Raw genomic sequence first — 21,717 nt, 5'->3', positions numbered from 1 at the left:
GAAGCTCTCTGGGCGGTTTACAGCAATTAAAACAATAAAAATATATAAATTTTAAAACACAAAAAACAATTTAAAAGCACAATTTAAAATTTTTCTAATATCCTGTTAGTATTCAAGAATTTGCCAAAGCATTTTAAAGCTGCTTAATTAAGAGCTCAGAATTACTGGTTTTTCTTATGTGCCTTCAAGTCAATTATTATTTATGGCGACCCTATGAATTGGCAACCTCCAATAGCTTCTGTTATAAACCACCCTGTTCAGATCTTGTAAGTTCACATCTGTGGCTTCCTTTATGGAATCAATCCATCTCTTGTTTGGTCTTCCTCTTTTTACTATTCCCATCTGTTTTTCCCAGCATTATTGTCTTTTCTAGTGAATCCTGTCTTCTCATTATGTGTCCAAAGTATGATAACCTCAGTTTCATCATTTTAGGTTCTAGTGATAGTTCTGGTTTAATTTGTTCTAACATCCAACTATTTGTCTTTCTCACAGTCCATGGTATGCACAAAGCTCTCCAACACCACATTTCAGATGAGTTGATTTTTCTCTTACCTGCTTTTTTCACTGTCCAACTTTCACATCCACACACAGAGATCAGGAATACCATGGTCTGAATGATCCTGACTTTAGTGTTCAGTGATACATCTTACATTTGAGGACCTTTTCTAGTTCTCTCATAGCTGTCCTCCCCAGTCCTAGCCTTCTTCAGATTTCTTGACTATTGTCTCCAGTTTGGTTAATGAGTGTGCCGAGGTATTGATAATCCATGACAAGTTCAATGTCCTCATTGCTAACTTTAAAATTGCATAAATGTGCTGTTGTCATTACTTTAGTCTTCTTGGTGTTCAGCTGCAGTCCTGCTTGTGTGCTTTCCTCTTTAATTTTCATCAGCATTTGTTTCAAATCATTACTGGTTTCTGCTAGTAGTATGGTATCGTCTGCATATCTTAAATTATTGCTATTTCTCCCTCCGATTTTCATACCTCCTTCATCTTGATCCAATCCCGCTTTCCATATGATATGTTCTGTGTATAGATTAAACAGATAGGGTGATAAAATACACCCCTGTCTCACACCCTTTCTGATGGGGAACCAATTGGTTTCTCCATATTCTATCCTTACAGTAGCCTCTTGTCCAGAGTATAAGTTACGCATCAGGACAGTCACATGGTGTGGCACCCCCATTTCTGGTACAGTAACTTATATAAAAATACCCAAGCACTCTTGTCCTTAAGGTTTACCACACTATTAACACAGAGATTTGTGTGCTATGATAATGAAAATACTCTGTAGCTTTGTGTTTAAGTAGCTCACTTCAGCATACCTGACTGTTTACATGTGGCTTGTAAACAGGCAATCTAAGAATGCAGCAGAAAAGTGGACCAGTTGTTCTAGCAGAGGAAGTGAAGAATCCAGCAATGGAAAAACTGGAGCTTGTAAGAAGATGGAGCCTAAACACTTACAAGGTTCGTAGTACACTGTTGCAGTTTAGATCCCACAGAAGCAAACTAAACATTCTCTTAACTTGTTGGCTAAGAGCAAGCACAGTTTCTAGTACTTCACATGCAAAAGGATTTGGCATTTTACCAGAACTAGAAGGCTAAGAAGCTGAGGTGGATTTTAAAAAATTAATTCCTTCTGCTAAAGTGACCTCTTGGGATGAAGAGTGTCTTTTGGAGCAGTGAGATATAATAAGGAACCTAATGTTCATTAGATCACTCAATGTGTTTTCCTGTGGTGCTGTTTTGCGATCAGGGTAGAGAATTTCTTGTCATCTTACAGTAGGTTCTCGGTGAAATTAATAGCCACAGTTGTTTAGACTCTCCAACCCATCAAGACTGCTTGTACTATCACAACGATATGTATCTAGCATAGAGAGAACAGAGGTGTAGTTTCTCCTCAGTCTAGCAAAATTCTACATTCGGAAGGCAGTGGGAAGAATATTTTATTTATATAGACAATGTCTGTACCGCTAAATATATAAAAAATACCTCTAAGCAGTGTACAGCAAATTAAAAGAATAAATGTTACAAAAATACAGAATAAAACCATAAATACAATTTACTAATACATACAGTGCCTTGCAAAAGTACTCAGCCCCCTGACCAATGCTCTCATATTACTGAATTACAAACGGTACATTGTGATTTTGTTTTATAAGATATTTTATTTTGAAACACTGAAACTCAAAATCAATTATTGTAAAGTGACATTGGTTTTATGCTGGGAAATGTTTGTAAGAAACATAAAAAACTGAAACATGTTGCTTGTATAAGTATTCAACCCTTGTGGTGTGGAAACTCCCAATGTACACAGATGAAAGAAATTGCCCTATCCAGGACACAATTACTTTACCATTGGTCTCCACCTGTGAACCATTAAAGGTGCTGTCAGGTTGTCAGGATAAAACCCCCACTGTTGAAGGATCATTGGTCAGGCTGTGGATCTGAAGGAAAATGAAGACCAAAGAGCATTCTACAGAAGTGAGAGATAATGTAATACAAATGCATAGATTAGGAAAAGGGTACAAAACAATGTTCAACTGTTTGTATATCCCAGTGAGTACAGTTGGATCAATAATCAGGAAGTAGAAGCTGCTTCACACCACCCAGGCACTACCAAGGAGAGGGCGTCCCTCAAAACTCAGTGCTCAAACAAGGAGACTTGTGAAAGAAGCCACAGAGAGGCCAACAATCTCTTTGAAGGAGCTACAGTGTTCAGTGGCTGGTAGTGGAGTAATGGTGCACCACTCAACCATACTGAGAGCTCTGCATAACACTGGCCTGCATGGGAGGGTGGCAAGAAAGAAGCCATTACTCAAAAAGTACCATCTGAAAGCACGTCTGGAATTTGCCAGAAAGCATGAGAGTGCACTAGCTGCTGTGTGGGGAAAAGGTTTTGTGGTCAGATGAGACCAAGATAGAGATTTTTGGCCAAAATGCAAAGCGCTAGGTGTGGTTCAAACTTAACACTGCCCATGCCTCAAGGCATACCATCCCTACAGTGAAGTATGGTGGGGACAGCATCATGCTGTGAGGATGCTTCTCATCAGCAGGGACTGGGCATCTTGTTAAAATGGAAGGAAGAATGGATGGAAATACTTCCAGTACAGGGAAATACTGCAAGAGAACCTGCTTCAGTTCACTTAAAAATTGAAGCTTGGGAGGAAATTCACTTTTCAGCAGGAAAATGATCCCAAGCACAAGGCCAAAGCAACACTGGAATGGCTCAACAACAAAAAGGTGAATGTCCTACAGTGGCCCAGTCAAAGTCCTGATCTCAATCCCATTGAGAATCTATGGGGCTCTTTGAAAATTGCGGTCCATAAGCAATGTCCAACCAACCAGAATGACCTGGAGCAAATCTGCCAAGAAGAATGGGCCAAAATCCCTCCGACACTGAGTGCAAAGCTGGTACATACCTACCCCAAAAGGCTTAAAGCTCTTTTTGCTGCGAAAGGTGGCTCTACCAAATATTAATGTGTGGGGGTTGAATACCTATGCAAGCAACATTATTCATTTTTTATGTTTCTTACAACATTTCCCAACATAAAACCAATGTCACCTTACCATAATTGATTTTGAGTTTCAGTTTTTCAAAATAAATTATTTATTTATTTATTTAGTTTCATTTATAAACTGCCCATAACCAATGGCTCCCTGGGCGGTGTACAACATATAAAAGTACAATATAAAATACAAGTGCGCTAAACAATATCAAAAACAACTAAAGCAATTAACACATCAAAATACTTAAAAATATATTAAATATATTTAAAATGTATTTAAAATGCATTTAAAATGCCTGGGAGAATAGGAAGGTTTTAGACTGGCGCTGAAAAGATAACAACGTAGGCGCCAGGCGTACCTCCTCGGGGAGACTGTTCCACAATTTGGGGGCCACCACAGAAAAGGCCCTGGATCTTGTCATTACCCTCCGAGCTTTTCGATGACTCGGTACTCGGAGGAGGGCCTTAGATGTCGAACGAAGTGCACGGGTAGGTTCATAGCGGGAGAGACGTTCCATCAGGTATTGCGGGCCCACACCGTGTAGGGCTTTATAGGTCAGTACCAGCACCTTGAATCTGGCCCAGAAACAAATTGGCAGCCAGTGCAAACGGACCAGAACAGGTGTAATATGTGAGGACCGACTGGTCCTTGTTAATAATCTGGCTGCTGCGTTTTGCACTAGCTGCAGCTTCCGAACCGTCTTCAAGGGCAGCCCCACGTAGAGTGCATTACAGTAGTCCAATCTAGAGGTCACTAGAGCATGAACAACTGAGGCGAGGTCGTCACCGCCAAGATAGGGGCGTAGTTGGGCTACCAGACGAAGATGGTAGAACACATTCCGAGCCACCGAGGCTACCTGAGCCTCGAGTGACAAGGAAGGATCGAAAAGAACCCCCAAACTACGAACCTGTTCCTTCAGAGGGAGTGTAACCCCATCCAGAACAGGATGAACATCCTCCATCTGTGCAGAAAAGGCCCTCACCAACAGTGTCTCAGTCTTACCTGGATTGAGTTTCAGTTTATTAGCTCCCATCCAGTCCATTATCACGGCTAGGCAACGGTTCAGCACATCAACAGCCTCACCTGAGGAAGATGAAAAGGAGTAGTAGAACTGCGTGTCATCAGCATACTGGTGGCAGCGCACTCCAAAACTCCGGATGACCACACCCAGAGGCTTCATGTAGATGTTGAAAAGCATGGGGGACAGAACCGATCCCTGTGGGACTCCACAATGGAGAGTCCAGGGTATCGAGCAATGCTCCCCAAGCACTACCTTCTGGAGACGATCCGCCAAGTAGGAGCGAAGCCACTGCCAAGCAGTACCCCCAACTCCCAACTCCGCGAGTCTCTCCAGAAGGATACCATGGTCGATGGTATCAAAAGCCGCTGAGAGATCAAGGAGAATCAACAGAGTCACACTCCCCCTGTCCCTTTCCCGACAGAGGTCATCATACAGCGCGACCAAGGCTGTTTCTGTGCCAAAACCGGGCCTAAAACCGGATTGAAACGGATCTAGATAATCGGTTTCATCCAAGAGCGCCTGGAGCTGGCTGGCAACCACCCGTTCCAAGACCTTGCCCAGAAATGGAACATTTGCTACCGGTCGATAGTTGTTCAAATTATCTGGGTCCAAGGACGACCTCTTCAAGAGAGGTCTCACTACAGCCTCCTTAAGACAGCGAGGGACAACTCCCTCACTTAAGGAGGCATTGATCACTTCCTTGGCCCAGCCGGCAGTTCCAGCCCGGCTAGCTTTAACTAGCCAAGAGGGGCAAGGGTCTAGTACCGATGTGGTTGCACGCACCAGTCCAAGCATCTTGTCAACTTCCTCAAGCTGCACCGACTGAAACTCATCCAATAAATGCGGACAAGACCGTGATCTAGGTACCTCAATGGATCCAACTGTCCTAACATTAGAGTCGAGGTCCCTACGGATGCATGCGATTTTATTTTGGAAGTGCCCCACAAACTTGTTGCAGCGGGCTTCAGATGACTCTATGATATCCTGAGGGCCAGAATGTAAAAGCCCACGTACTGTCTTAAAAAGCTCCGCTGGGCGGCATAAAGATGATCTAATAGTGGCAGCAAAATAACACTTTTTTGCTGCTCTTACCGCTTTTATGTACAACTTAGTGGAGGCACTTACCAAAGTATAATTGCATCCGTCAGGAGTTCGCCTCCATCTACACTCAAGCCTCCTCCTCTCTTGTTTCATCACTCTCAGCTCCGGGGTATACCACGGAGCTGTATGAGCTCTACATCGAAGGAGGCGCGTGGGAGCGATCGTGTCAACAGCCCGGGTCATTTCCGTATTCCACAGTTCGACCAGGGCCTCGACAGGAGCACTAGTCTTATCAGCTGGAAAATCTCCCAGAGCCTTCTGAAAACCCAAAGGATCCATTATCATACAGAACGAAATTACAGTGTATCATTTGTAATTCAGTAATATGAGAGCATTGGTCAGGGGTCTGAGTACTTTTGCAAGGCACTGTAAATACTGATATAACTCCTTCTGACACACTTCCCCTAGTCTCTCAGTATAGATTTGATTTAATAGGCAGGCACCAAGAATATGCTGGGATGCCAAACTCTTTCAGCTTAGGAAAATGTAGTATAACTAGGTATTAATAGATTTCTTCTTCAAATAGCTAGTTCACACACACACATTACAGCTTTCCAATATGTATGTGCTCCTCACATGGAGAATCTCAATAGGCCTGTTCAAATCTACTCATAAATGAGTGCCAAAATGTGTCCAAGAGCAGGTTGTGTCTACCTTGCCCTCAGCCCTGTTCTTCTCACTTTCTACACAATTGACATACCATGTATAGGCAACCTGCATGATGTGTTTCACCATTTTCATGCTGGATAGGTGCAGTCTTGTTGCCCGTTGCCTGTTTTCAGGAGCAATATTATGTAGAATGAACATAAGTGTATTGTAAAGGGGAAAGCAATATGACAGGAACCATCTTGCTGACTTCCTGTATTTCAGTGTGTACACATGAATACAGGAGCCAGCTGTTCAGTGGAATAGATATGATTTAATAGCATGGCCTCACCATGGTTTTGCATTTCTGGACAGATTTCAGACTTGCATGCTTAGATTCCCTCCCTCATTTCCCGATTCACAGCAGTTATAGCATATAAATGCTACTTCTAATATGGGAGAAGGACTAATACTAAAATCTGCTCTCCATTTTTAAGAATGAGTTGAAATCTTCTTAATGAGCTTTTTCAGTGTCAAATGTCTACATAGCAGCACTAACCCAAAATGACACTTTTACCCTTCAGCCAGAAAAATACACTTGTTCTTTTTTGCATAGTAAATTGAACTAGCTTGCTCTAATTGGCTTTTCACACAGTTCAGCGAGTGGAACACATATTACAGGATCACACGTCCACTGTTTAAAGTTGTAGATCAACATTTGAATCCCTGGTGTAGTACACTCAAGATTTTAAATATATATATTTGGAGTCATAAAATGGGCTTTGATTTGTGAAGTACACTCATGAAAAAGGTATACACCAACTTTTGTGTGTTTCTGAAGTGCTGTGTCTTAGAAACCCTTGGTAACATTCAGTTGCCTTTTATAGTTTGAATTGTTTTTCAGTGATGTGAGAGTTCAGTCATTGCTAGCCTCTTAATAGAGGAACACACTTCACTTTACCATCAAGTTCTCCTCGTTAGCTTAACTCTTGAGAGACAGACAGAATTTACATTGTAGCATAAATCTTGTGAAATAATCACCTGTACCCTGATTACATTCCACCTCAGTGGCCCTTTATTTTTATTTGCATAGTAGCTTGAGTGCAGCGTTAAGCTCCTTTGTTTGAATACTTTCAAGCTGAGTATCCTTTCTCTCAAGCACAAAGATCCCTACCGCTTCCTTGTTACGGGATTTCCAATTCTAACCCAAATTGATGTTTGCTTTTTACAGTCATGGCTTTTCACTGTAGCTGGGCTTTTTTTAACAATAAGCTTGTCTGTTCTAGAACACTTTTAAACAGGTTTATCTAATTAAAACAGGTAAGTAAAAAAGAGGAATAATTTGGACCCTGGGATCCAAAAGGCGAGGATCAGGAAAGAAGGCTACTAGATGAATGAGAGACACATTGCCACTGCAGAAAAACAATTGTGTGAGAAGAAATCCCATCCCTCCTCCATGCCAAAGGTTATGAACACATGCTGCCGGGAAATACCATGCAAGCACAAGCCCTTAGCCAGTTGGGGTGGACACTTGAAAGGAATCAAGAAGCTTGGAGCATAAAGGGGAGGAATAGAATTTGAGCTTGGATACACTCTGTGGTACAAATCCTCCAAACCCAATTTCCTTACCCCAGCATCCCCCAAACAATGAGAATGACTTCCTATATGCTGCTGAAAGGATATGGGAGTGGAAATGGCCATGGAGGATGTACATCCTGTCTACTTCCAGAGTCCAGTTAACCCCCCCTCCCAGTTAGTTACCTGTTGTTTGAATTTTTAATACATTCAGATTGGAACTTACTTTACTGTGGCTCTTAATTGGACAACTATTTGCTCTGTCATTCTACTGTTTGCTGCAGTCTGAACAGAATAAAGCTAGTCTTAAGACTTCTTCATGTGTGTAATAATAAAAAAATGCTGTCAGCGCAGTTTGATTTTACATGCACAGCTACTCTTTCTGAACATATATTAATCTATCTCTAATAGTTAATATTTGGAAAGATGTATGGAGATGTCAGGTGAGTGAACTGGATATTTTCATAAGAATTGTTATAATTCTAATGTACTTTAAGGTTGCAAACATAAGGATTGGGAATAAGGTGTACTAAGAATGAACATTAATAAAAGTCATTAATTTTAAATTTTGTTTTGCAAACTTTTCAGTGTACTCGCCAGATTATCTCTGAGAAACTTGGTCGAGGCTCACGAACAGTAGATCTGGAGTTGGAAGCTCAAATAGAAATATTGAGGGATAACAAAAAGAAGTATGAGAATGTCCTGAAACTGGCACAAACATTATCCACACAGCTTTTCCAGATGGTGAATACCCAAAGACAGCTGGGAGATGCATTCGCAGACTTGAGTTTGAAATCATTAGAACTTCATGTAAGATTTTAATTGCAATAGAAAAATAGTCAAGTTATAGGAAAGTTGGAAATACCTACATTTGTTTCAGCCAATGTTCAGTACAGTTGGCTAATAACTAATAGCTTATTTGAAATAAAGAAAATAGCATGAATTGTTGACTTGCATGTTAAACACTAACTCTCTAGCTCAGAGATAGGGAACCTCTTTGGCTTTGTGGGCCAGATTCTTATCAGGGTTGGCTTCATGGGCCAATGTTAACAGATGATTTGGCACAAGCAACAAGGCACCCCCACCCCCAGCAGAAAGTAGCTGATGAACAGGAGAGCCAAAGCCTGATGGATCTGGGACTCGCCTTTCTCCAGGAGTGGGAAGTAGTTTCTATTGAAACTGCTGCTAAAAGGGAGAATTTTGCCTTCATTAACAACTTGTTTCAGTGGAAACTGCATCCCCCTCCTAGAGTAAGATGAGCCCCCACTACCCATTAGCTGACAGGCAGTGAGAACAGGCCTTGTTCCAGGAGGGGCAACTGAAATCCCAGCTAAAACAGAGTAAAAACCTTCATTGTAGCAAGGGTGTCAATACAAACCACTTCCTAAACAGGAAGGTGTTTGCACTGAAACCGCAAGCAGGACTGAATTCCCCACGCATCCTGATTTCTGCAGGGTTCAGGTGTACTAGTTCCCAGCCCGAAGTACTTATAAATGAAGAATTCACTTTGGTGAAAGAAACTAATCAGTAACCTAACACTGGATATTTTAAGGTTTCACTTTAAAATTTCTTGATTGCTGTGATACTGCTAATATAGTTGGGTATTTAATGAATAATGGAAAATTAAGCATTCAAAAGCACTGTTGCCTTTCCAATCTCTTTAACAGGAGGAATTTGGATACAATGCAGATACTCAGAAACTGCTTGCTAAAAATGGTGAAACTCTACTTGGAGCTATTAACTTTTTTATTGCTAATGTGAACACTTTGGTGAATAAAACTATTGAGGACACATTAATGACCGTGAAGCAATATGAAAGTGCCAGGTAATGGTTTATACAATATTAGCTAAAGTCTTCCTAAAATACATAGTTTTAAGAAATAAGGAAATCATTTGTTGAATCTTGAGTTTATCTCACTAAGCCATACTGTCCATAGAAACTAATTCAAACCCTAATTTATTATTTGGCGCATTTTCACCTCACACTTCAGCCAAAAAGGTTCACAGAGCAGCTTACATGAGGTCAAGAAACAAGACGGTCCCTGTCCTCAAGCTAAAAGACATAATACAAAAGAAAATAGGGATGAGGAGTGAAAATGAAAAGTAGCTAACTGAGGCACCAGTCTGCAATCCAGCAACATGTCAGGAAACCATACTATGTAGCTACAGCTTTTCCTGTAGGTCCTTTTCCACTGCTGAAGAACCTAGCTGCTGTTCATCTTTAAAATTATTATTCTCTTTGATGTGGGGAACACTTGAAATAAAGTTCTGGCTATGCAATAATTTCCAGTACTTACTTGTAAATGATGTCTACAGATCATATCCATTTAGCTTTTACACTTTGACAAAGATGAAATTAAACACTTCATGTTTACAAGGTAGATTTGGTTAGATTTTTCACATAACTGGCAGTAATATTCCACTAGAATAGATTCCATGTTATATGGACAATGGCCACAAACATTGCATTTATTAGGTAAAAATGGAATTATTTATATCTTGCAATGCTATGGCCTGTGTGAAGGCAGAGCCATTCTATTACAAGGTCAGTCACAGGTGGCTTCTAAGGTGGAAATATCCATTATTTCTAAAAACAGAGAATGAATTAAATTTACAGCAGTTGTATTCTAGAGCAGATGTGGGGAGCCTCCAGCCCACGGGCCAAACTTGCCCACCTCACTTGGCCTGACAACCTGTTTCTTTAAACCATACCCACTTGTCTCGCTCCAGATGTCATATGTGTCACTGGGTGTGGAGCCAGTACCAATGGGCTACAAAGGAACAATTGGGAGCTTAGAGTGAACTACTGACTGTTCCTCTGTTGGAGCAAGATATATTTCCACCTCCCTTCAGTTGATAGGTGGCAGGAGTGCATCTTGCTCCTGTAGCACCAAACAGTTTTCATTGAAACTGCTGCTAAAATTGAGTTTTTTCCCTCTGCTTTAGCTGCAGTTTCAGTACAAATAGCTTGGTGCTACAGGAGTAGCAAAGCCCTTTGTGCCATGGTTCCCAAGTGCCAACAACCAGCTGATTGTCAGGCACTTGGGAGGCATGTGCATTGGATTTTGACAGATGGGCGGGACTATCCACTGTCAATCCGATGCTGTAATGACATCAGGTGATTGACAGGTGGGTTATGCTCATCTGTCAGAAGTCGCCCATAGGGCGGGCTCAGATAAAGATAATAGACCATGGGGTCAAAATGTTTGGTACCTTGTTCTAAAGGAGATGGTATTGCAAAACACTACATGCCGTCTTCAAACTGGCTTCCATAAGGGTGGAAATGCTTCTGCTTCCTCTTTCCATCCCTGCATTTTTTTCTACACGAAGCATCTGTAAGAGCATTCAGAATGCAGGGATGACAACAAAGAAAAATTGTACCTTCCTCCATATTTTCATACATACTTTGGAAAAAAATCAACTAAGAAAATTCAATTTGTAACCCTTCTGAAGAGGTCTGTTGCATGCATGGGTGAGATCCAAGATAGTGTGAGCAGAGAAGAGAAACTAGAACCCCATTACACAAGTGGATTTCCATTGCACAAGCAGACATATTGGATGTCACCCTATGATTACTTCAGTCTATATCATATGCCCAAATTGGAGTGTGTCTCCCTCTTTCCAATTGTAAAAACTGAAAGATGGGGTACTTGTATGGAGAGGGATAATAAAGCTTGTAAAACAGATGAATGAGTTTTGAGTTTCAGTTACTCTGTGCAAATATGCTCAGGTCATTTAAACTCTTTTTTTCTTCTTAGGATTGAATATGATGCTTATCGTACAGATCTAGAAGAACTGAATCTTGGCCCACGAGATGCAAACACCTTGCCAAAAATTGAACAGTCACAACAACTGTTCCAAATACATAAGGAGAAATATGACAAAATGCGCAATGATGTATCAGTTAAATTGAAGTTTTTGGAGGAAAACAAGGTAAGGAGTTGCAGTACTTCCTAATCTGCTATATACATTTTTTGCTATTTGAAATTCATGTTTGTGTGATCTAATCTATAGACGATAATGCAATCTGTTGTTACCTTTGTGTAACTCTGTTTAAAAACAACTTAAACTGCTGACAGGTCAGTACTAGAGTAGATTTGAGTTGGTATGTTGTCAGTTTCTTTTTTTTTACTTCATTTTGTTATCATTTTCTTGTTTGTGCATAACAGAACACTTTCAAATTATTGCAGCACCACAAGAGCTGCTCAAAATGATCTTTGGAGCCCCTGAAGACTGAATAAAATCAGGGCTCATCTTTGATTATAAAAGTTCACAGCTGGTGAAGGGGAGCAGTGAGAAATTGAGTACTCGCTGTAACCCTGCTGATAATTTTGGCTGCTGGGTTACAATAACAAGGAGAAAAGTTTCAACCCCTGCCACTCATAGATTACCTATCAGAAATGTGTCATGACCATCCACATGTGTGACACATACATGGTTACTAGAGGTGGTATTGACCCCTTCAGTTCTAGAATTATACAGCCACAAAGTGGCTGTATACTATAGCCAGTGTGGATTTTTCACATTTTGCAATGTTAAATTGAAAATACCCCCCATGCCATTCTGATGCTTCCCATAAGCTGATTTCAAAACAAAACCTTACAAAACTTATAATCCTGAACTCAGAAACGCTTGCTTAACAATCCTCTCAATTTTCATGGTGATACACAAAACAGAGAGAATAGAGAGTTCAAAGTTTAAAAAGAGAGAAAAAAACGCAAAGGCGCTTTTTGGACTTTTTTCTGTCAGAGTTCTCATAATCTGTTGAAATTCATTAAAAATCAGCCATGTTCACAGAGTACCTGTAATCCTATTAGTGACCTTGCCCCATACTCTGACCTTCATCTTATGCAGTTTAAAAATTAAAAAAATGCCTGGCTGATTTTTAATTAATTTAAGAAATTTTGCATTGAACTGAATGATAGTGTCGGGCATGCTCAGTAAGAACGAATTGTCAGTGTTCTAAAAGCCAGACTCACAGCTGCAGGGCTTGCCTAATAGGGGCCACACCCCCACCAGATTTTGATTTCACTTGAGACAGTCATGGCTTTCCCCAAAGAATCCTGGGAAGTATAGTTTGTGAAGGGTGCTGAGAGCAGACTCCTATTCCACTGACAGAGCTCCAGTGGCCAGACTGGTTTAACAGTCAGCCACTCTGATTGAAGGTCTGTGAGGGGAACATGGTTTCCTAGCAACTCTCAGCACCCTTCACCAACTACACTTCCCAGGATTCTTTGAAAGCAGCCATGACTGTCCAAAGTGAAATAAAGGGCTGGTGTAGATGTGGCCAGGGCCAGCTTTGGTTTAAATTGGGTGGGAGGCTACATGTGCTGCTGTAGAATAAAAAGTTGGGTGAAACCTTGGAAAGCAATGATACTGTTCACAATGTTTTCCTTTCGGAAAGGGGCTTCCCCTCTGCCTGGTGCCCACCCACCCAATCTCCTCCCCTCCTTACCCCTCCCTCAGGTCATTGTTGGACTACGACCTGGGATATCAGGGTTCGAATCCCCACACAGCCATGAAGTTTACTGGGTGACCTTGGGCCAGTCAGAGGAAGGCAATGGTAAAACCACCTCTGAATACCGCTTACCATGAAAACCCTATTGATAGGGTCACCATAAGTCAGGATCGACTTGAAGGCAGTTCATTTCCATTTTCAAACATCATTGCACAGAAATAAATCCGATTGAACTAAAAAAGTATGCAAATGATCAAACCCACCCTCCCTTCTCCTCCCTCCTATCCCCTTCCTCCCCATCCCTTCCAATCATCTCCTTCCCCCTCCACTTCCCCCTCCTCTTCCTCCTCCGCATGGTCAGTTTTACCTATCTTAAGCATGATTGCATGGGAGTAAATATCATTGAACTCTGTAAGCATGCAAATGATCAAACCTGCCCTCTCCTCCCCCTTTGTCCCCTTCCAATCTGCTCCTTCCCTTTCCCCTTCCCTCCTCCATGGTCAGTTTTACTTATCCTAACCATGAGTGCATAGGAGTAAATCCCATTGAACTCACTAAGGATACAAATAATCAGACCTGCCTTTTCCCTCCTTCCGCTCTTCTCTCCCTATCTCCTCCCCTCTCCTCTTCCTTCTTCCTCCTCCCCTGCCCACTCCAGCCCTCCCTCCCTCCCCTCCCAGTCAGTTTTACCTATCTTAAGCATGATTGCACGGGAGTAAAAACCCCTGAACTCAATAAAATGCAAATGATCAAACCTGTCCTCCTCCCCTTCCTGCCTGCTTCCATCCGCCTCCTCCCCTCTGCCCTTCCTTCCCTCCCTCCTCCTCCTCCTCCCCATCCCCTGTGGTCAGTTTCACCTATCGTAAGCATGATTTCAGGGGAGTAAATCCCACTGAACTCAATAAGTGTCAGGCCCAGGATGTGACTCAGGAACCAGACCAGCGGTTGTAGTTAATTCGTGTTTTATTAGGGTAATGTCCAAACAAAGACTGCGTTTTCTCATGAAGCAATACAGGGATACAGGTCCTGCGGCATTGGGAGAAAGTTGACAGAGCAAGGGACTTCTTCCCGCCTGTTCTTTAAGAAGGGGCCAAACGGGCACGCAATCTTTCGCTCCTCCTTAACTGCCCCTCAGGTACTGCCCGCCTTCCCCCCCTTCTCTCCTGTCTTTTCAGCTGTCTGCGTGTGCGTGGTGAGGGGGGAAGCATCACCCCCTCCTCTTCTGAAGTTTCCGATTCCAGGATGGGGGATAGGGGAGGGGCTGATGGTAAACTGCCTCCCCGCTTTTCGGCTGTGAGCAGCCCTCCCTCTTCCCCCTCTTGTTCTGAGCCTGAAAGAGGGGGAGGCGTGAGAATGTCCAGGGAGGGCTCAGGCTCCCCGTTGCTAAGCGACCTTATCACTGGCAGTTCCTCTGTTTCGTCTTCGCTCCAAAGGGGGGAAGTTCCTCCCCCTTCCCTCTGCCATCCATACGAATACTCTTCTCCCAACTCTCCGGGATCCAGCTCCCCGGGATTGGGACCCCAGCTCTGCCTTCCGACAATAAGCATGCAAATGATCAATCCATTTTCAGCAAACTTGGACAGGATTCCATTTCTCATCCTCCTGGATTAAAAAGCAGAGATATTCACTAATAGGCGAAAAACCTTGCGGTTTAAGAACGTACCTACAGCCCACAGATATTTCTATCAAACTTTTAAAAGCAGGGAAATTTGGCAGCTATGGTGAATGCACCAGGGGAGCAGGAGACCTGACCTCCTCTCTGAGAGATTGGACTGCCCTACAACTTTGTCAAAATGCAAAGACAATTTGGGTTGGTCTTTCACAGTCCAATCCACTTCTTGTGTAGCTTGGAAGAATTTGCTAACTAGGACATAGTTTCAAAGTGATCAATTTCCCGCTGTGAATGAATGTCCTAGTGAATGAATGTGGTTCTGTAATGTTTGTTGAATAGTCCATTTCCTTGAAATGCTGCAAGTCTCCTCTTTGCATGATTTTCAGAAATTTGCTAAGAATAATTTGAGTGAGGGTCAACAATTCATAAGTTGATTTTCTTTGAATACTGTCATTATGACTTCATTAGCTATAGACACCATGAGGGGAAGGAGATTTGACAACTCTTCAGATGTTGTTATTTTTGCTCTCTTCACAGACAATAAAAAGGTGTAGTGACATTGAGCAGTGATAAGTGTCTATAAGATGTCAAAAGCTCTTGACAGTTGATAGCAGTACCTGTTATACCAGCCTAGTCCGTGTTTGCACAGATTGCACTTTATTAAATATAGCCAACCATATCCACGCACTTGTTTTTTTTAATATAAATTTTTATTCAGATTTCTAAAACAAAACAAAAGAAAAAGAAAAAGAACAAATTAATAACTAATACAATAAAAATATTGACTTCCGATTTGTCTTAAATCAGCTATAGGTCTATAGTATATAACAAACCTGTCCCTTAATATATTACAAAATCACTTTCCTCCAGTGGTTATCTTGGTTAATCATTAAATCTCATTAACATCATATCATTTTATTCTTTCCACAAAAAGTCAAAGAGAGGTTTCCAGTCCTTGAGAAATATTTCTATCGATTTTTCTCCAAATAGACATGTCAATTAATCCATCTATTCAAGTCTAATAAATCCAGTAGTTTCAACAGCTATTCTTCCATTATCAGTGTTAGTTCCATCTTCCATCGTCCATCCTTGCACACATAATTCTGCTGTCATAGTCATATAGTAAGAGTCTGATAGGAATTTCCTTCATCACAAATATTTTCTTGCCATCAATTCTGACTGTGTTACTGAAATATTGTTGTAAAGTCATATCTCTGTTCTTCTTTTTTACGGGGTACACTAGCACATCTCTTGAGAGTTTTTCCATTGTCACATATCTGGAATTAATTCTATAAACTTTCTCTATCTCAGGTTCCATCAGATCATTCCAGTCCAGAAATTTTTTTGAAACATTGATAAATTTATCTCTGATATCTTCACCAATTCCTTCAGAGACAGCGCTGAATTCCAAGCAATAATCTTTGTCACTAGGATCCATCACAACTATGAAGTCCAAATCTTTTTCCAATTCCACATTTGATATATCTATTCCAATCTCCAGGACTTGCACCTTCCCTTTAATTTTTCTTTCATTTCCTGTTGCTTGTCCAGTTATATCTTCTTTTCTCATAGAATCCTTTATTTCTTTCAGCTCCTGTTTCATTTTGCCAAATTCAATTTTCATCTCTTGTCTGCTCTGTCTCAATTCTTGTTTCGTTATCTTAATCTCATCCATTATTTTCTGAAACATGTTTAGAGAGAGAACCCCTTCCTGTACATCCAGGGTCTCGGCCACTTTCTTGATTGTCATTCTTAAGACCAAAAAAAAAAAAAAAAACCCCCTTCAATTTCCAATATAGCCACTATTCTCAAGCAAAGAGCAATTTACTTCTTTTTCCAGCAACAAAGGAGTTAATATTCCAAGCCTGTTGACATCATCTTCTAGACAGACTGCCTTATCTCTTATGTTACCAAGAGTGCAAAACAAACTTAGTTCCCAGCATCAAAATACTTAGTGGCATAAAGAATAAGCAGATTTGTCAAAATAAAGTAGACCAGAAAAAATAGTCCCAAACAAATAGTACTCAAATGTTCATATTAATAAAATTTCCTCTTCAAATTAGATGCCCCTCATCCGTTTATATCTTTAAAAATGCTCAATTCCATGCCAGCTTTTTGCAATAAAAACAAAGATAAGCTATTTCGATTTTCTTCTTCCTTAATTCCGTGTATAAAAGAGAAAGGTATAACTCACCCAGGGATTCTTTGTTGCTGATTCTATAACAAATCTCTTTTACTGTAACAATGATAAGAGTGATAGTAGATAGTAGTAGACAGAAGGATGCTTGCCTGTTAAAATCCGTTTTTCTTTAAAGAAAAAAAAACGTCTCGCTTAGTTTGAGCTTGCTTGAATTCCCTGACTCCGTCAGACGCTGCTGGCTACACCTTCGTTCATAGGCGATCCTGATGAATTCCAGTCCCCAACAAACACAACGAAGCTTCTGTGGGTGATCTCTTCATTTCTCCCTTGCCTGGGAGAAAGTTTTTACCAGTCAAAAATTCTTCTGACTGGTTTTAAAACTGAAAAAGCTTCCTCTGAGACGGGAGCTCGTCTCAGAGGCAGTCACAGGCGGAGCAATCCTCCTGGGAAGTTTCCATATCCACGCACTTGTATAGAAATTTTCAGTAGCCAATATGGGAGATCAGAATATTCTGAAATATCATTCCCACATGTGTAAATAGTTTTGCAATGAAGCAATGTATGGCAGTTCTGGAACATCCTGCTAGGCTCAAGTGCTTCTGTCTGTATACTGGTGATGCTATATAAGTATCCCTTGTAGCATCTGTTCACAGTTGGGGACAGTAAATTCTGGTAAGCTCCCATTGGTTTTGAGCCACATACAGGTAGAAGTCCAGAAACTCTGATGAATTATGGCACACAAATTACGGGGAGTCAGTTTCTCTGTGAAATCATTTGTCTTGATGTTGTCTGTTTGTAATCATGAATCTCTACATGTGTCTCTGGATTGGCTTTGATTCGTTTTCCCTCTCCATCATACATGCAAGAAAGTGATCAAAAGCTGCTTTTTTCTCTTTAGAGCATGGGTGGGGAATCTCTAGCCCATGGGCCTAATTTGGCCTGGCACTGATCCTGGTTTGGCGCACAAAGCCATTCTCCCCAAACCATGCCTACCTGCCCCACATCTGACATCCAGTGAGGGGTAGGTGGAAATGTGACTGCCAGGGAACAATTAAGGAGCCTTAAAGTGCCCCCGATTGTTCTTTGGCAAAGGATGCTAATGTCATTGCCCATCAGTTGATCAGCGATTACAATGAGCCAGTAGCAATCAGCCACTCTACAGAGTTCCCCATCAGGAATTTTTTTGTGCAGCCAGTCCCAGCAGGTTTCCTCTAAGCGCCAAACAGCTGATCAGCATTGACAGGAAACCTGCTGGGACCTTCACTTACCACAAACCCCAGAGTAGGGCTGATTTGAAGATGGAGATGCAAAAGACTGAGTATGGCTCAAACCATGCTTGCAAGAATTGGGGGTGTGTGCCACCTGATGACATTGTGACATCAGGTGATTGACAAGGGAGTGGCCCTACCTACTTACCCAAATAGCCCATGGTAGTGTGGGAGCTGAGGATCCAATGCAGCATCAATGGGATTCTGCTGGCACAATGGGGCTTCCATTTCCTTTCATTGCCCCATGTCCTCCCAAAAAAATCTGCTCCAGGTGAAGGAATATTGAAGAAGAAACAGAAGTGCACAGTGGCATTGCCTTCACTGGTAGAAAATGAAGTGATCAGTCTGTATTTGAATCGTATCACTTCAGGCTGCAAATGTGGAGCACAAAAGAATGAATGTTCCTCCATATATTCCCCCCTTGCATATAGAAAACTAGATTTTGGGGAAATAATTCTAGCCCAGGCTTTTCCCAGACCTAGTATGTTTCATGGGGGAGCATTCCTGGTGTAAGCCACACCTACAGACTTACTACCATACTTGCTATTTTTGATTCAAAGGTTGAGGATGGAAGCATCAAAGAAAGAAATGCAGAAGTCAGGAAGGGTAGTTAAAAAAAACCCTTTATTGAAAGATATAGGAATGTAAAAAATTGTCTGAAAACAGTTTTGCTGGCTACAGATTTTTGCCCTTTGATCAATTCCTTGCATTTTCTGCAGTGAAGTCTACTTCACGAGAAGATTTGAGGGAACATATTATTTTGTAGTATCCTGTTTTTGACCAATGTTGATCCTACAAGGATGGCCAGGAGTCATGGGGCCTGCAATAACCTCTCTTAATATGCTTAGCTCTATACCATACACCCCTTTAAAACATCTGTTTCTGAAAAAAAGTTGTAAAGTGTTAAACTTCAGGACAGATTAACTTCCAAAAGATTCATCATCTTAAATAACTGTGTTGCATGGCACACAAATCTTTTAGTTTGGGGTTCATGCCATAAGTTCAAAAATCATACCTGCTTTAAAACTTCTGCAGTCTTCTAATGATGGTGTTAGTAAAGATAAATCTACAGTTCCAACAACATGTGTGAAAATGCATTCTGTTCCATACATTTTGAACAATTATACTTGCTAGTTTTGTAGATGTATTTTTAGCATTTAACTGGTAAATGAAGAAAACATACATTGTTCCTGGTTGCTGCTTCACTTTTTATAGGAAGTATTCTAACATGATGGGTTGTATCCTTGGCTCATGCAAGAGGACTTCCATTTCCTCTCCTTCCCCTATGCCTCCACCAAATGTGCTCTGAAAGTTCCCCTAATCCTCTGGAACCGATTTTGAGGGCACATGGGGAGCTGGAAGGGACAGGAAAGCAAGCTCCATTGCATGCACGGAAGTCTGTTGCATGAGCAGAGCTGAAGCATGGGATATAGCCAGTTTTGTCTCTCTCACTCACCAGCCCTACCTACTTGCATTTTAAAATGGTACACTCCTAGGAGGACCATATCATGCACTTTTTCTGAATCAATCTACAGTATGTGGTTTGGATCTAGACTTTTTCCTCTATGAAACAGGGCCCCTTCTGTTCATGGAAGGAACTGGGATCCAGTGAAAGCTCCTTGCTGGAGGAACAGGACAGGGAAGCAATTCCAGCTGATTCCCCCTGTACCACCCCCCATGTTATTCTGCAGAGAACCCCCCCCAAAAAAAATTGTTCTGAGCAGGGGACTGCAGGGGAAAGAAGGAATTGATGAAAATGTCCCCACCCCATTATTCCAACACAAGCAGAACTCTGCTGAGCACAAGTCTGGATCTAACACTCAAAACTGAATCTGAGGTTTTTGGTGACAGGTAATCATAGGATAGATAGGCCTATAAAGACATTTGGGACTGAATGCCAAAACAGTATGTGAGCTAGCTCTTGAGAGAGAAGCAGAAATGTTGAGCAAGTTGAATTGATACATTTTTAGGTATATACTGCTATTTATCTTTCATTGTCATTCAGCCAATATTGTGGAGACACCAGTTCTTTGGCTGCCTAAATGTGACTCTCTCTAACCCCTCTGTGTTTTTGAGCTTTGTTTTCTTTTACCTTTTCAGTGCTGCTCTGTTGGTATGTATGAGCATTGCCAAGACTGTTATGGGCTGTCATTCAGTTTACAGTGAATTATAAGTGAATATACACATCTAGTTCACAATGCTTGATTTTAAAATACTGTTCAGTCAGTAAAATACAGTGTTACCTGTTGGGCTGGTGACCAGTAGGCATTACTGTCGCTAGTAGTTTTCCATGAAGCTTGCAAGTGTGAAGACGTAACTGTGGTTAAGGGGGAGTTATGTCTATGCCCTGTCTGGGAACGGACGGCCAGGGCCGTTGCTATGGTAGCCATCTGATAGCGACTGGGAAAGTTCTAACAGAGTCTGTGTGTTGTTGTCTTCTGACTTGTGCCTCTGAGGTGAGAGGCTGTCTTTTGTGTTTATCTATGGAGAGTGATGTACCAGAAGGGGGGTGACTGAAGAATCTCTACATGTATTTACTCTTAAGCCTCTGGCCTTAATGTCTTTCAATAAAGACTCTTAACATGCTCTGAAGAAGTTTCTTGCTCAACTTAACTCCAACGTAATGTATGCTGTTTCACACAACAACGCACACACGCCAACAGTGGTAGCAGAGGATGGTTACGCTCCACAGCGCATTATTACTGCAGACGGAGTTCCAGAGAGGGCAGCTTGATTGATTGTACCAAACGGAGGTGAGCAACATGGCTGTAAACCTGTCTGGGGGAGGCTTGCCGATGGAACGACTTAATGAAAAGAATTTTGGCAGCTGGAAGCCGAGGATGAGGACTTTGCTGATAAAAGAGGATTTATGGGACACAATAGATGGACCCACTCCAGCGGTACTGACTGCGGCTTGGACGCGTAGAGATCAGAAGGCGCAGGCTTTTATACTTCTGGCTCTATCTGACTCTCAACTGCTACACGTGAGAGATGTTACAAACGCCAAGGAGATGTGGGACCGGTTGGAAGGCATTCATGCGCAACAGACCGCGGGATCTAGATTGTGTTTGGCACGGAAGCTTTATCAAATGCGCTTCACGGGTGAGTGCGACATGAGTGAGCATCTCACGGAATTCAGACGCCTGTTTGCTGAGTTGACAGACAGAGGCGTCGAACACTCTGAACTTCAGAAGACCTATCTGATTCTGGCTTCACTTAATGGGACTTGGAATAATATGGTCATGGCTTTCGAAGCCATGCCTGACGGAGGTTTGAACGTTGCGTTTATTGAGGAAAAACTGACCCAAGAATGGCAGCGGAGACAGGAGGCGAAACGAGCCGAGTCGATGGAAGCTGTCAGGAAGCAAGAGGTGAAAACTGTCGTGCCGAAGGATAATAAACAGGAGCAGCAACAGAGGCTGAAGGCTTGTTTTGTTTGCGGAGATCG

At 41.8% G+C, this 21,717-nt stretch overlaps 1 protein-coding gene across 5 annotated transcripts in view; it reads left to right on the top strand.

Annotated features, from left to right (window-relative positions):
* Positions 1 to 21,717, top strand: part of ARFIP1 (ADP ribosylation factor interacting protein 1) — a 62,087-nt gene that overhangs the window by 28,241 nt on the left and 12,129 nt on the right. For all 5 annotated transcript variants that reach the window (XM_061584611.1, XM_061584612.1, XM_061584614.1 and 2 more), the window contains 4 exons: positions 1,354 to 1,466; positions 8,380 to 8,601; positions 9,459 to 9,616; positions 11,550 to 11,724. In XM_061584611.1, coding sequence (XP_061440595.1) covers positions 1,354 to 1,466; positions 8,380 to 8,601; positions 9,459 to 9,616; positions 11,550 to 11,724 — 668 coding nt within the window. The remainder of the gene's footprint in view (positions 1 to 1,353; positions 1,467 to 8,379; positions 8,602 to 9,458; positions 9,617 to 11,549; positions 11,725 to 21,717) is intronic.

The sequence above is a fragment of the Rhineura floridana genome, chromosome 9, assembly GCF_030035675.1.
Source record: "Rhineura floridana isolate rRhiFlo1 chromosome 9, rRhiFlo1.hap2, whole genome shotgun sequence".
NCBI lineage: Eukaryota > Metazoa > Chordata > Lepidosauria > Squamata > Rhineuridae > Rhineura > Rhineura floridana.
This window is presented reverse-complemented; position numbering and strand designations above follow the sequence as displayed.